Here is a 15,845-nt window from a genome sequence, read left to right on the forward strand (position 1 = left end):
GTGTCTGTACCATGTGCGTGTGTCTGCGCTTATGTCTGTGTGCATGTCTCTGTGTGTCCGGGTACCATGTGTGTTTGTGTGGGGGGGTGTGGGTACCCATGGAGTCTGTGTGTCTCCCATCATATCTGCCCGGGCACATCAATCCCTCGCCCATAGCTGCACGGGGACAGGCCCGTCCCTCCTGCCCGGGGCGCCCTTCAGCGGCGTCCAGCTTCTCCCGACTCAGTGCAGGCGGCAGCCCCACGGAACATTCCAGAGACCTGCCCCCTTCTCAGGGGAGCAGGGCCCCCGGCAGAATGCAGAGGATGCAGAGAATGCTGCTCTCAACCCGGCCCCCGTCTCTCCGTCTCCCCATCTCCCTGTCTCTCCGTCTCCCCCGTCTCTGTCTCTCCCTGTCTGTCTCTCCATCTCACCTGTCTCTCCCATCTCTCCGTCTCTCCCATCTCCCCGTCTCTGTCTCTCCGTCTCTCCCATCTCTCCTCCCGTCTCCCTGTCTCTGTCTCTCCGACTCCCCCTGTCTCTCCCGTCTTCCTGTCTCTGTCTCTCCGTCTCCCCCTCTCTCCCGTCTCCCCCATCTCTCCGTCTCTCCCGTCTCCCTGTCTCTGTCTCTCCCATCTCCCCGTCTCTCCCATCTCCCCGTCTCTCCCATCTCTCCGCCTCTCCCGTCTCCCTGTCTCTGTCTCTCTGTCTCCCCCTCTCTCCCATCTCCCTGTCTCTCCCATCTCCCCGTCTCTGTCTCTCCGTCTCTCCCATCTCTCCTCCTGTCTCCCTGTCTCTGTCTCTCCGTCTCCCCGTCTCTCCCGTCTCCCCGTCTCTCCCATCTCTCCCGTCTCCCTGTCTCTGTCTCTCCCGTCTCCCCGTCTCTCCCATCTCCCCATCTCTCCCGTCTCCCCGTCTCTCTTGCCGTCCATCTCTCTGTGCAGCCAGGCCAGCCGTGCAGCCGGGGTCTGTCGGGTGGGGGCGGCTCCAGCCGCTGAGAGCAGGAGCGAGGCCGCCCGCCCACACCCCGCCTTCCCGCACATCCTTCCCTCCCGGACAAGCCCCGCGAGGCTCTGTGGCGCAGAGAGGACCTTGCGAGACCCCCGTGACCCCCGCCGGGCTCCCTAACCCTGCGGCACGGGTGCTGCCTAGTGGCCTCAGGCCAGGGAGGACGAGTGAGAACCGGGTCCTGAGGGGCCGGAAGTGGTGGCTGCGGTGTCAGCTGGGCCCTGGGCGGCCAGTGGGAAGGGCCCCTGGGACTGACCGGCACGAGGGCTGGAAGCTTCCCCGGGCCAAGCCCCGTCCCTCTGGTGCCCTGCACGCCCACACCAGGGCCACTGGTCGCCCGTGACCTGAAGCCGCTGTAAGTGCGGGCGCTGCTGCCCTCACCCCTGCGCTCCCCCCGTCGTGAGCAGAACCACAGAGCACAAACGCCGTTTCCTACAGGCCCGATTCACTCAGGGAGGCTGGGCACTCGCGCCCGCAACCCCAGCTTGGAAATATGAGGGGGCCGGAGAGACAGAACGGCGGGGAGGGCGCTTGCCTGGAATGCAGCCGACCTGGGTTCAATCCCCGGCATTCCACATGGTCCTCTGAGCACCACCAGGGGTGATTCCTGAGTGCAGAGCCAGGAGTAAGCCCTGAGCATCGCCAGGTGTGACCCCAAACAAACAGACAAATGGCACTTTGATAAGCCGCATGTAAATAACAGCAAGTATCTGCAGCCCACCAAACCGGGAGACACCCTAGCTCTCAGGGCCTAAGGATACGAGACCGGAAAGCTGTGTAATTTTATTTGCAGATTTTTATTGCAGATGATACCTACCGTGCTTAAGGGAAACCAAAGCTGCACAAGGTCAGAGTAAGTTTTATAAGCCAAGTGGGGTAGAAAGAGGAGTTCTGAGTGGAAAAGAATAATGCAAACCCGCAAGGGGAGAAAAACGAAGCTTAAAGATGTATTTAAAAATATATTCTGGCTAGGAAGAAATCAGCTTCGGGATTTCTATTCCGGGAGACTCTGGCAGGAGGGACGGTGACCCTGTTTAAAATGCTGAGCTTTGTCATCTCTGGAAGTCTCCAGATAAACGGTTAGACTCCAGCTCACACGCGGAGGGAGGCGAGGTTTACTAATTAGACGGGTGGACCAGTGTTTAGACACGAGGAGGCGAGTTGCAAGAACCGTGTCCTTAAGTGGCGGCTGAGAGTGCGGTGGCAGGGCGGGGCCTCGCACTCCTTTTTCTCTTGGAATCCTTAGTAGGTGTGGGTTCGATTCCCGGCACCACATCCGGTGCCCTGAGCACTGCCAGGAGGGAGCCCTAAGTGCAGAGTCGGGAGAGAGCCCAGAGCACTGCCAGTTCCCAGGGGGATTTTTCCCAAAGGGCTTGGAGGAGTGGGGAGGCCCGAGAGGGTCCGGCTGGTCACCCGCCCATGGCGCCCAGCCCCTCTCTGCTTGCGGCCTGCCAGGGGCCCCCGGGGACACGGACTCATGGCGACTGCTGCTGAGGGTCTGGGGAGCCAGTGGCTGTCACTCACCTCCCAGGGTCCGGGCCGCAGACCCTCCCCCTCAGGGACCACGCCCACCCGCCCCCTCAGGGACCACGCCCGCCCGAGGCTCCTCCCCGCTCAGCTCACCGGAGTGAGTCGTGAGTGAGTGAGTCGGGCGACGAGCACTGGGTAGACTGTTTCCCGGAGACCGTGTGGCTCTCGGGGAAATGGTCACAACCCCGGTGGTCCCAGCGCCCCAGCCCCCCGGAGACATGACATTCGCCACCGAGGGCCGCGGGCACAGTGGGAGGCAGCCGCCAGCATGCAGGAACAGCGCGGCAGGGGCTGAGGGGCGAGGACGGCTGCCCCCTCCCCTCCCCCAGGGCCCCCCTCCCCTCCCCCAGGGTCCCTGTTCCGTGGGAGGCTTTGGTCTCAGAGCCGCCCAGTGGGGCCGCCCCCCCGCCCCCCCTTCATACAGACCGACAAGCCTCTCCTGGGAGACAGGAGCATCCAGGGGCAGCAGCTGGACAGCGGCTGACAGGGCCACGGGAGCCGTGGGAAGCTCAAACGTGAGACCCAACAGTGTGGCTTCGAGCGTCTCAGAGCCGACCCCCAGAGTGGCGCCCAAGGCCAGGGTCGCGCTGAGCCCAGGCCAGGGCTTTGCTGTCCGGGGGGCGTCAGAGGGGCAACAGGCGCCAGCCAGGCTGCTGCCCTCCTCTGAACACCCCCAGCCCCCCCACTCTCGGGCAGTCAGAGCCTGAAGCCGCAGCCGTGGCAGGAGAGCATCACTCCAGGCGGGCAGTGGGACGAGGGGGCCGCCTGTCACAGCGGAAGCATCCAGAAGGGGCCCCTCACCAGGTATGGCTGGGGCCAGGGGGCCAGCACTCTGGGCAGCACCCGGGGTGGACAGTGGACGGGGATGGAGTCAGGACCTGGGGTGGGGTCAGGGGAACCAGGGTGGAGTCAGGCGATGGGGTGAGGCGGGGGGACCAGGGCGGGGAACCCTAGTCGGGAGGAAGCGGCGTCCCCTTCACACGGCCCCGTAATGGCCATTTCCAGTGGACACCAGGCAAGAAATGTTTCTGATCCCCAAGCAACCCCCTCAGGGCTGGCTCTAGGTTCAGTGCTCTCTGCCTTCTCAGGATGGGGGTGGGCCAGTCCCCGCCCTGCCCCGCCAGAAAGTCCAGTGCCCGCCCACACCCGACATCCCTGGGCAATACTGACTGCCCAGTCCCACGCGGAGGGAGGCGAGGTTTACTAATTAGACGGGTGGACCAGAGTGTTTAGACACGAGGAGGCGAGTTGCAAGAACCGTGTCCTTAAGTGGCGGCTGAGAGTGCGGTGGCAGGGCTCAGAGCCGCCAGCGCTGGCTGGCCCGTGGGGGCCAGCCCTCAGACACTGCGAACTCCGAGCTGTGTCCAGCTGTCCCCGCCAGGGGCAGGCTCGGGGCACCGGGCACCTGGGGACGGGGCGGAGGGACCCGGGCTGACGTGGGCGGGGCCGGAACGCTGAATTCCTGAACAGCCACGGTGTCAAGCAAAGCTTCAAACACGCTAAAAAGCTCCGTTCCCAGGGCTGGAGCGATAGCACAGCGGGGAGGGCGTTTGCCTTGCACGCGGCCGACCCGGGTTTGATTCCCAGCATCCCATATGGTCCCCTGAGCACCACCAGGAGTAATTCCTGAGTGCAGAGCCAGGAGTGACCCCTGTGCATCGCTGGGTGTGACCCAAAAAGAAAAAAAAAAAAGCTCCGTTCTCAAACCTTTTTCAAACCTTCTTGTTCCGGCATCAGGTCGGGCAGGTCTGGGGATGACCCCGGGGGGGCTGAGGGGACCCTCAGAGCGTGACGCTGCTCTGAATCTGTCTACCACAGGCCTGAGGCACAGTGAGAGACGCCCACCAGGGTCTGAACCCTCTTGACACGGGCACCTGCGGCCCAGGGCTGCTCGGTGGGGGCACGGCCTGAACGGGCAGGGGGCCAAGGGTCCCCTGGGGAGGGGCTGGGCCACGGGTCCCACCGCGCGTCTCTGGTCCTCCTGGGACGTCTCGGCCCGTCACCCTGAGCAGAGCGGACGGGGCCGCGCAGGCGTGGGAAGGTGGGAGCAGACCTGAGGCACCCAGGGGGGCCGAGGCCCGCAGCTTCACAGAACTCTTACCCGGTGGTGCTGGGGTTGGTGCTGGGTCGTTCCCGGGGTGCCCACGCTCAGCCCGCGAGCCCCTCAAGCCGTCTCTCCGGCCCGAGTGCTCCCCTCAGTGAGCCTCTGAGTCGTGCTCCCCCTGTTCCCACAGAAGCTTATTATGCTGCGTTTGAGGCTCCCTCGGGTCGGGCCTCCCCCCTGCCGACGAGGGGCTGGGGGTCTCGAGACAGCATCTCTGAGGCCCAGAGACCGGGACATCCTAGAGTTAGACCCATCCCCACATCTGGGCTGGACGCCAGCTCGGCCCCGTGAGCCCCTGGCAGAGAGCACTGTGCTTGGGAGTTCAGCAGGAGGGTGGGCCGGCCTCGGCTCCTCTGGGCACGTGTGCAGGAACCCCCCCCCCCCACACACACACACCAGCTGCCTGCACGGGCAAACACGCCCTCTGCGCTTTCCCTGCCTCAGTGGCCTGTCCTGGGTGGGGCTTGAGGCGTTTAAGGAAGCAGCGTGCCCTGGGGCCCAGGCCGCCCCTCGGTCCCTGGGGAGGTATGGGGACCCCCCCCAGGCCCACTGCACCTCCCAGGTCCAGTGAGTGCCCACAGCCCCCCACGCCCAGGCAGGCTGCATCATCCACAGCACCCCCTCGCCCCGCCCCCGCCGGGACAGCGGTCCCTCAGCCCTCCCCGCCCCCCCCACCGCAGAGGGGAGAGGCCCCGCAGCTCCTGGCCAGGTGACCCTCCCTCCGCGAACTGCGGAAACCCTCAGGGATACTTTGTAACTGAAACCGGAAGGACAAGTTGCAACTGTGTGTCTCCTGTGATTCATTTTGGAAAAGAGAAGACAACAGAGTAGCCCACAGGCGTGAGCAAATCAGGCCGGCGGAGCACTGTGAGCCCCAGGCCCGGGGAGGACCGCCCGCGGCGGGAGGGAAGCGCAGCTGAAACCGAGAACCGAAACCTGCACCAGGCGCCGGCACCTCCCGCAGCCACTCGCACCCAGGGCCGCCAGGCTCTCCGTGAGGGCGGCTCTGAGTGGGAACTGCTCAGCCCCGCACGTGAGGGACGGTTTCTCCAGAGCCACAACCGCAGCGAGGAACGCCGATGCAGACCCCGACTCACGGCCACCCCGGGGCTCCCACACCCGGTGCTCCCACACCCGCCCCACCCGCTGAGCCGCCTCCTCAGAAACGTAGGTGCGGCCGGGTCTCCAGCCCGCTGACCCCAACACGGCCCTGACCCTCAGGCGCACCCGGGGCTGCAGGGACACGACCCAGTGACCGGGCGGGGGGTCACTTCCCAGCTCCACACACACGTCCTGGTGCTGCCAGCTACACACGCGCGCGCACACACACACACAGACAGAGGATAATGCATGCACATCCGTGTGTATGTGTACCCTCACAACACACACATGTATGTACACCCCTGTACTCATGCACACACGTATGTATGCTCTCTCCCACGCACACACAAGCACACTCACGCACACAAGTGTACAGTGTACAGACATCACCCAAGCATAATCGTGTGCACAGGGGTGCACCCTTGTCCCTGCACATGCGTGTAGTCACATACACACGTATCCATAGCCCACCACATGCACACATGTAGTCATGTGCACACATGTCCATAGTCCACCATATACACATGTGTGTAATCATGTGCACATGTATCAATAGCTCACCACATGCACGCATGTGCAGTCATGTGCACACGTGTCCATAGCCCAGTTCATCGCACACATGTGCAGTCATGGACACAAACACATACATGACCCTGGCCCTGCACACAGACATTTGCACCCGTACACATGTGTCGTTGTGCACACACATGTTGCCTTGCCCTGCCGTGTCCCGTGTCTGCCTGGTGGGGCAGACACTGGCCTCGGTGTCTCTGGGTGCCCCTGAGTCGGCTGCCCGCATGTCCCTGGGCCCCACAGCCATGGTCACAGTGAGGGGAGCGTGCAGTGTTCCTCCCCAGAGGGGGTGAGGAGTGAGAGACGGACCCGGGCCCGGCCAGCTCTCGCAGCAGTGGGGCTGGACAGAGGCCAGTCTGCGAGGGGAGAAGAGAAACGGGCCAGCCCACCTCGCACGGGGGGTCCGGGGCCCTGCAGCCGGGGGCTGGGGGTGGGAGGAAGGCGGGGGGCGGGGGTCAGGCGGGCAGGTCCCGGCCCCGGAGGAGGAAGCAAGGGCTGGGGCGCCACGGCTGAGCTTGTTCCCAATGTCCATCAGCACGGCTGGCCAGGCCGCTCCAGAGGCCCAGAACCCAGTGGAAAAGGGAGGGCAGAAACCCGGGCGCCCGCCCGCACAGGCCACTCTCACTTCTGGGCCCGCGGCGGCCCCTCCAGCCCCCGCCCGCCTCCGTGGCACAATGCTCCAGCGGAAGCGAGCAGCCCGCCCGCCGCCCCGGAACTGCCCGGAACAGCAAGTGACCTGAGGTCACCCAGATAAAGAAAACAAACATCCTGGGGGGAGGGGGAGCAGGGCTGCGCCCAGGACCAGGCCCCCGAACTGGCCAGGGCCCCCCACATCGCGTTCCTGCTGCGCCCAGCTCCGCCAGGAACTGGACAAACAAGGACCCGCCCCGCCCACGGCTGTGTCCTCCCAGCAGCAAGCACGGTGGCTCCGGAATGTTCCGGACACCGCGTTCCCCCTCCCCGTGCCTCCATCTCCAGCTCGCAGGCGGCTCCCGGCGCTGCCAGGAGCGAGAAGACAGACAGGCAGACAGGACTCACGGCCACGCAGCAAGGGGGCTTGGTCTGGGCAACTTCATTCTTCCCCCTGAATTATGTTAATTTCATCCTCCACACACCCACATTCGGTGCGGGAACGTGGTGTGTAGAGGATGAAGTCAATATATCGTGATTCGGGGGGGATGGAATCGCCCAGACCGAGCCCCCTCGCTAAGGTTTCCCACTTAGGTTCCCTCTCAACATCCCCCGATACTCCCGAGGGGACCCTTTGACGCCGACCCTCAACCCTCTCGGAGAGGCTGCCGGGGCCACGCGACCAGCGGGCCTTTCCGGGAAGGCACGCCACGTGCGGGAAACAGACGTGAGCTTCCTGGGCGACACCCACAGGGGCCCAGCCCGAGTGTGACAGCAGGAACGGCACCAGCAGCCACAGACCCAGCCAGGCCGCGCGGGCCCAAAAGCCGCCGTCCCAAACAGCGACTAGTCCGGACGGGTCCATCCCCAGGTGATCCAAAGGGGCGCGTCGGCGGAGCCGGCCCACAGGGCCGTGGGATTCTGCAGGCGGGAGCTCCAGGCACGGCCCGGACACCACCGGGCACCTCGGCGCCACCCAGAGTGGCCAGAGACAGCAAACGTGTCAACTCGGCGACTGAACGTGCGGCTAAGGGGTCAAGCCCGGGAGGGGGGAGCAGGTGGGGGCCACCCCCTGCGCGGGGCTCTCAGGGGTCCTCCCAGCACCCACAGCTGGAACAGCCACGGCGGCGGCAAAGACGCTAGAGTGACAGTCACCTCCGGGTGCCACCGAGCCCCGGGCACCAGCACCCCTCAGAGCTCCCAGGACGACACAGACGCAGACTCAGGCCGGGCGAGTGCCCGTGGGGACAAACCCTCCCCGCTGGGGGCTCCTCGACCATCGGGTCCCTCAGAAACACGCAGACCCAGCACGGGGGAGAGAAATGACCGAACAGTGCTCACGGTTCTGCCCAACTCCCGCCCTGAGCTTTCAGCCCCGACAGGCAGCCCCTAGGGCCGGGAGCGAGCCAGCACACAAGGGGCCGTGGGGAGAGCCGGGCCACCGCCGGGGGCCATGGTAGCCGTCACCCCCAGGGCGGCCGAGGGCAGAGTCTGAGGCCAGACCTGAGCCCCGAGTGCACCCGCCTGCCGCAGGGCATGTGGCAGCAGCCCGGACCCCAACGTGGCCAGGACAGGAGCGAGGGCAAGGCTGCTCCCCCCACGCGTGCTGCCCCCCAGCCTGAGGTGGACACGGCTCAGCACTCGGCTGCCCCTGCCTGAGGGGGCCCCTGGGACTCTGCCCGCTGACACGGCTGGGCGGATGCTGTTTCTCCGTCGCTGCACAACCTCGTGGGCATCACAAAAGAGAAAGTGGAGGGGGGTGGAGAGCTAGGGGTGGAGGGGGCTTCGGCCCGCCCCCCCCCAGCACCGAGACCCGCAGAACACGGCCCAGCTGACTGGGGCGGTCAGTGCGGTCTGGAAGGGCGGGGGCAGTGGCCTGCGGGTCACACGAACAGCTGGGCTGCGGACAGGGACAGAGGCTGATGGACAGCTCGAGGCCAGAGCCCCCGAAAGGCCTCCAGCTGCCGAGACGGCCACGGCCGACAGCCAGATGTCCCTGTCCAGAGGCCCCGCCCAGTCAGCGTCCCTGCCGGGCAGCTGGACAGCAGACACTGCCCCCGAGGAAGCGAGGACGCGGCAGTGACCAGCTCCAGGCCCGACCCAGATGGACAGGGGCGGGCAGCTGGGAATGCCACCTGGGGATGACTCCCCATGAACGAGAATGAAGGGGAGGGGAGGGAAAAGGAGGGCGGGAGGAAGGAGGGGAGGGGAGGGAGGGGAGAAGTAAAGGGGAGGGGCTGGCAGGACGCAGGGCTGAACTCTGCACTGGGTAGGGTCCCCCAGGCCGAGGGGACCAGCGGCCCGGAACATGCCCCACCCCCACACTTCCATCTGCGGAGCCTGGGGGCACAGACGCCACCCCTCTCCCCTCCCTGGCCCGCCCCTCTCCCCTCTCTGGCCCGCCCCTCCCTGGCCCCGACACTCACGGCTCCTGGTGTGTGTGGGCCAGCGAGAAGAGGTCGTGTAGCAAGCAGACGCCGAACACAGTGATGCCCGTCTCCTTCACCAGCATGGCGCACGTGCCCAGCCACAGGCTGAGCAGCAGGCAGCCGGGCGACGCGCCGGCCACACCCCTGCGTGGACAGAGGCTGGGGTGAGGGGCCGCCCGCACGGGCTCTGCATCCCCCGGGCCAACCACTAGCCGTCCCGTGGGGCGGTGCTCAGGGTTAGCTCCGGGCGGGGCCAGGGGGTGCCAGGTAGATGCCCCCCACGCCTCTCCAGCCCCTTAGAACACGGCCACGGGGGTCACAGGACGCCGTAGGGGCCGTGCCACAGGGTAGGGGGCTGAGAGACGCACAGAGACGATGCTTCAGACAAGTGTCCCTACCCGATGCCCGGAAAAGGTCACGCCACGTGACCCGGTGACCCCCGACACGGCCCTTCCAGGAAGTGTCCACTGCCTCTCAGGTCCAGCCGGCTCCGTGTCCTGCCCTGGGCAGAGACACGTGTGTGCTGCTGAGCAGTCACGCGAGGGTGACCGACACGGGCTCAGGGCGGGGCTGGGGCTGCTGGAGTGGGGGTCTGAGCCCCCCACCGCCTCAGCACACACACAGGGACTCGGCTCTCCTGTGCAGGGACTGTGGGGGGACGCACCGTCCCTGCATGACCCTGGGTGCCGGGAGCTGCCCACTGGGGGCCTGACCCCTCCTGGCTGGTCCTAGGGCCCCTGTCCCCCTCACGGTCGGGCCCAGCTCAGCACGGATAGGCGGGTCCCTGTCCTGTCCCCACCAGACCCTCTCAGCCAGTGCTCAGCCCCTCACAAGCTGCACACACACGCGTGCTCACAACCGGCTCATGCACTCGTGGCACACACAGCACGCGCACATGACAAACACATGCAGGTATATACAGCATACAGGCACATACAGCACATGGACACGCCATACACATGCAGATGGAGAGCATACAGGCACACACACAGCATATGCACATGACACACACGTGCAGGTACACAGCATAAGGGACATACAGCACACACATGCAGATAGAGCATATAGGCACACATACAGCATGTGCACACAACACACATGTGCAGGTACACAGCATACAGGCACACACAGTACATGCATACAACATACATGTAGATACACACAGTATGCCATACACCTAGCACATACGCACACCCGCCACAGTCCAGGTCCCAGACCACATGCACGACACACATGCACACACTACACATGCATGCACAGCAATACTACATGCACTACACACATGTGCACACCGCATATAACACATTACATGTACATGCACAATACCACACATGCTACATACACGCCCACCGCACATGCACACACCACACGTAGGCATGTCCTCACATGGCACACCCTGCCCACGTGTACATTCTACACTCACCACACACTCCACATGCAGGAACAGCACATACTACAATGGTACATATGTGCATGTCAGACCACACGCTACAAATATGCATGCCATATACCACATGCTATACATGTGTGCACACTGAACATGCCACACACATTCATACATACCACATGTGTACATGTCAGAGTACAATGCATCACATGTACCAAGCGTGGTCCACACCACACATGTGCATGTGCATACACACACTATGCCTAACATGCGATACAGGTTCACTCCGGCCACACACATGCTGTACACACATACCGAAGCTCCTACCATCTACACGGCACACAGGCCACACACGCAGGTGCACACACACGACACGTGTGTCCCTGGCAGCGTGCGTACCTGTCGTAGGAGAGGAAGGCGAGCAGGAAGAGCAGGCAGGCCAGCACGTCCGCCCGGCCGACGATCCCCGCCACCTGCAGGCAGAGCCGGCTCAGGAGCCCGAGGGGGCGCCCTGGGGGGTTCCCGGGCCCCTCCGAGGGCCTGCCTCAGCCCCAGCCCCCCGCACCTCCTCCAGGGACAGCCAGAGCCCCGGGCGGGACACGGGCAGGGAGGGGGCGCGTGACCCTCCTCAGCGGTGAGGACCCAGGACAAGGCGGTTCTGGCGCCCGCTGGCACCAAGGCAGGGGACACCCAGGAACCACGTGGGCGCCGGGGATGAGGCAGCTCGGGCCCCACCCGTGGGCTTTGAGCCACGCGATCAGGGTCCACCAGAAAGTAACTAACGAGCTCAGCTTGAAAATGAGAAACTGGGGCTGGAGCCTTGCACGCGGCCGACCCGGGTTCGATTCCCAGCATCCCATATGGTCCCCTGAGCACCACCAGGAGTAATTCCTGAGTGTAGAGCCAGGAGTAACCCCTGTGCATCGCTGGGTGTGACCCAAAAAGAAAAAGAGAGAAACTACGGGGGTGGGGCTCCTCCTGCGTCCCCACGGGACGGGGGGGTTCCTCCTGTGTCCCCACGGGACAGGGGGCGGGGGGCTCCTCCTGTGTCCCCACGGGACGGGGGGCTCCTCCTGTGTCCCCTCAGGACAGGGGGCGGGGGAGGGGCTCCTCCTGCGTCCCCACGGGACAGGGGGCGGGGGCTCCTTCTGTGTCCCCACGGGACGGGCCGAGTCCTGGCTCCGGCTTCGCGGCTGGAGGAGCTGTGGCGGCGGCAGGGCGGGCACAAGCTGGGAGAGCGGCCAGGCTGGGGCCAGACCCTGTGGGCACCGCTGGCATGTGGTGGACATCTGGGCTCGAGGGCCGCTCCTCTCAGACAGAGCTGGCCGTGCCAGCTGGGCAGCGCGAGCTGGCAGGAGGCGGGCATAGCTAATGGGCAGCAGGTGCCCGGAGCCCGGCCTCGCGGGCAGGAAGCTGCCAGGAGCAGTGCAGAAGGTGCCAGCTGGCAGTGCCCACACCTGAAGGAGGCAGCAGCCCACGGGCCAGCAGCGGGGGCGGGGGGACGTTGGCACTATAGTGTGCCCGTGTGACGGACGCTGCCGCTTCCAAAGCACCAAACACCCGGGGATGCCCTGCCCAGCGGGCGGCTCAGAACAAGCTCTCGTCTCCGGCACCTCTGCCGGGGCCCAGGCCAGCAGGAGCTGCTGGGTGGGCAAGAGGCAGGGGTGGGGGAGGAGGAAGTCAGGGTGCAGGGGCAGGGGGAGGAGGGAGGCAGAGGTGCAGGGGCAGGGGGAGGAGGGAGGCAGGGGTGCAGGGGCAGGGGGAGGAGGAAGGCAGAGGTGCAGGGGCAGCGGGAGGAGGGAGGCAGAGGTGCAGGGGTGGGGGTAGGAGGGAGCCAGAGGTGCAGGGGCGGGGGTAGGAGGGAGCCAGGGGTGCAGGGATGGGTATAAGAAGGAGGCGGGGGCAGGGGCGGAAGGTGGTCAGGAGACAGAGGTGGAGGGTGGCTGGGAGGCAGGGGTGGGGGGGTGGGAGGCAGGGGTGGGGTGGACGGGAGGAGGCCCATCACCCCCTGTGGCCCTGGGTGGGCTCCAGCAGGGGTGAGTGGGACACCCGGCAGGGAGGGTGCTGAGAGGCGTCTCTGGAGGTGAGGTCGGGCCTGAAGCGGGAGGCTGAGGCGCCCTCGGCCATGGGTCTAGTCACTTGCTCCGCCCCCGCCCCCGCCCCCCTCTGGGCAATGACCCCTCCCGGGAGAGGCCCCTGGCCCCCGGGACCCCCTGCCTCGGGACAGGCCCCGCCCCTTCTCCATACGGCCGGGGGAGGGCTGACCCCACCAGCACAGGCCGACTCGGGCACACACCTGCCGCCGGGCGGCAGAGCTGGGCCAGATGCCCCAGACCTGGGCCGGAACCAGGACACGCCCGGTGCCCTGGCACGAGCCCAGCCCATCTCCGCCCAGCACCGCAGACCCTCAAGTCTCCAACGCGCTGCTCACCCGCCGGCTCCCACAGCCCGCAGCCCGCCGACACGCTCACAGTGCGTCCACAGTGCTGGAGGCAGCCCCGGCCAGCACGGCCCTCAGCCCCCGGCCAGCCCCCCGGCCAGCGTGCGGGGAAGGGTCCGAGCAGCGGGAACTTGGGCCAGTGGGCGTGTGGGGCTGGGGGGGGTGGGGGACGCGGGCAGGACACTCACCGCCTCCGTGTGCACGGGGTGCACGGCGAAGAGCAGGGCGGCGAGGAAGGCGCGTGCGGGGTCCCTGAAGACGGCCGTGTCGCAGGCGTGCATGAGCGCCACGCTGGCCAGCCAGTGCAGCACCACGTTCACGGCGTGGAAGTAGAAGGGGTCCATGCCCGTCAGGTACACGTTCAGCCTGCGGGGCGGCAGGCGGGGGTGAGCGGGGCCGAGGCCCCCAGACAGCCCCTCACGGCCGCCCCACTCAGCCAGGCGCCCCCCTCAGGCCAGGTCCCAGCCCAGGTCCCGTGAGGACTGCCCACGGCCACGCCCAGCTCCAGGCGCAGCAGCTGACCCTGTAGCCTCAGACGCACACGGGCGAGAGGGGGAACCGGGCAGGACGGCCATGCACAGTGCCGGGGCTTGCCCCAAACGGCCACACTGGCTTCTGTGCGTGGGGGGTCTGTGGGTCAGTGTTCTGTGGGCCAAGGGGTCTGTGGGTCGGGGAGTCTGTGGGTCAGTGTCTACGGGTCTGGGAGTCTGCGGATCGGTGTTCTGTGGGCCGGGGGGTCTGTGGGTTGATGTTCTGTGGGTCGGTGTTCTGTGGGTCAGGGGATCTGCGGGCCAGGGTCTGTGGGTCGGGGTCTGTGGGTCAGTGTTCTGTGGGTCAGTGTTCTGTGGATCGGGGTCTGTGGGTTAGGGGGTCTGGGGGTCTGGGGGTCTGTGGGTTTATGTTCTATGGGTCGGGGTCTGTGGGTCGGGGTCTGTGGGTCGGGATCTGTGGGTTGGGGTCTGCGGATTGATGTTCTGCGGGTCGGGGTCTGTGGGTCGGGGTCTGTGGGTCGGGGTCTGTGGGCCGGTGTTCTGCGGGTCGGGGTCTGTGGACTGGGGTGTGTGACGGGGTGTTCCATGGGGCGGGGGTGCTGAGGGTGACGTCGGCAGGCCGCAGGGGGCCTGGTGGACACCAGTGGGACAGTCCTGCTCCCTCGCTCCCAGAAGGCTGCAGGAGCGCGTGGAGACGGGTCGGGGCTGGCACATGCCCCCCAGTGCCAGACCCCCATCCAGCTGATGGCACAGGCTGCGCCACGAGCCATCTGCCCGGTGGTCCCCGACGCTGGGAGGGGCCCCCCAGGTGTTCTTGGGGGCCCAGAAATAGATCAATATACGGCAGCCCCCGACCCCCACACACACTCTGCATGGTTACGTCACGTAACCGCCACACAGCCCACAGTGACCGGCACGCTCGGCTGGCAGGGCAGGACGGGACGGGACACCGACCCCGGCACAGAACTGCCCGTGGCACCTCCTCAGGCTCACCGGCCAACACAGGACTCCCGAGCACTTGGCGAAGATAAGAATGAAAATCCCGCACAAGTTAACAACTCCAAACAGAAATGAGATTCGACAGCAAGCTGTGAAACGTGGCGAAGGCGAAGGTGGGACTCCAGCCGGCTCCCGGGGGCCGGCAAACCGGACAGTCAAAGCATGACCTGCAGGAGACGCAGTTCCACAACCCTGAAGAAATGGCTCTGAAACCCACTTCCTGGGCGGGACCAACACTCCTCACGACCTGGGTGCAAACGGCCCTGGCAGGAAGAACGCGGCCTGCGGCACCAGGCTTGGGACGCAGAAAGGGCGGGAGGCAGGGACCCAGCACAGCGACACCCGGGGGATCAGAAAGCCAGAGGGAAGCCGCAAAATCCAACAAAACATCTCAACACATTGCTCAGGCGTCCCCCGTCCCCCGGTGAAGGACACTGTGGAGGCGCCAGCCAGTGGCAAGGCCGGAGTTTCCCCTCGGAGACCCAGAACCAAGCAGGGCCACTCTGCACTCCGTCCACTCACAGAGTCGGCTGAGCACGGAGAGACCAAAGGGGACACCTGAGGGCCAGCGGAAACACAGCTAAGCACGGGGATTCAGGAGGTCTCAGGCCACGGAATGAGGACTGAAGCACGTCCGTATTCCTGCACGTTAACCAGCGACGCGAGACGGTGAGAAAGAAGCAAGTGATCGGGGTGAAGTTTAAGAGAAAAGATATTCCTAAAGCTACAGGTGAGTGAGGAAAGATGAAAGGCCAAGACAAAAACGTTGCTGGCCACTAGGCAAATGGTAGCATCAAAGGGCCGCACTGCCCAGCGCCCCGACGCAACGTCTTACAGACACAGTGACGCCAGAAGTCCCCTCGATCCCGAAGTGATGAGCTGTCCGCAGAAAGGTGGGCCACGCTTCCTGCTTCCGGAGCAGACCTCAGGGCTCCAGCTCGGAGCAGGCCACAGGCAGGGGACGCTGCACGGGGCCGGGTGCATCCCCGTGTGGGATGGCCCCAGAAGAGCACCCAGGAATGCCCCCAAAACAAACCAGAGAGGAAGGGCCACATGGCCTGACACACGGCTGACCTGGGTTCCACCCACGGCATCACATACGTGATGACTCTGTAGCACTGCCAGGAGAGATCCCTGAGCACAAAGCCAGGACTAAGCTCTGAGCACTGCCAGG

General features: G+C 65.6%; 1 protein-coding gene across 4 annotated transcripts in view; it reads right to left on the reverse strand.

Annotated features, from left to right (window-relative positions):
* Positions 1-15,845, reverse strand: part of TMTC1 (transmembrane O-mannosyltransferase targeting cadherins 1) — a 37,979-nt gene that overhangs the window by 19,344 nt on the left and 2,790 nt on the right. For 2 of the 4 annotated variants that reach the window (XM_055118269.1, XM_055118268.1), the window contains exons 2-4: positions 13,370-13,547; positions 11,141-11,214; positions 9,352-9,498 (exon numbers count right to left, since the gene is read on the reverse strand). In XM_055118269.1, the coding sequence (XP_054974244.1) occupies positions 9,352-9,498; positions 11,141-11,214; positions 13,370-13,547 (399 nt within the window). Of the gene's footprint in view, positions 1-9,351; positions 9,499-11,140; positions 11,215-13,369; positions 13,548-14,626; positions 14,644-14,665; positions 15,744-15,845 lie in introns of those variants that run through there. The other 2 variants (XM_055118270.1, XM_055118271.1) reach the window with 2 other exon arrangements.

The sequence above is a fragment of the Sorex araneus genome, chromosome 10 (assembly GCF_027595985.1).
Source record: "Sorex araneus isolate mSorAra2 chromosome 10, mSorAra2.pri, whole genome shotgun sequence".
NCBI lineage: Eukaryota > Metazoa > Chordata > Mammalia > Eulipotyphla > Soricidae > Sorex > Sorex araneus.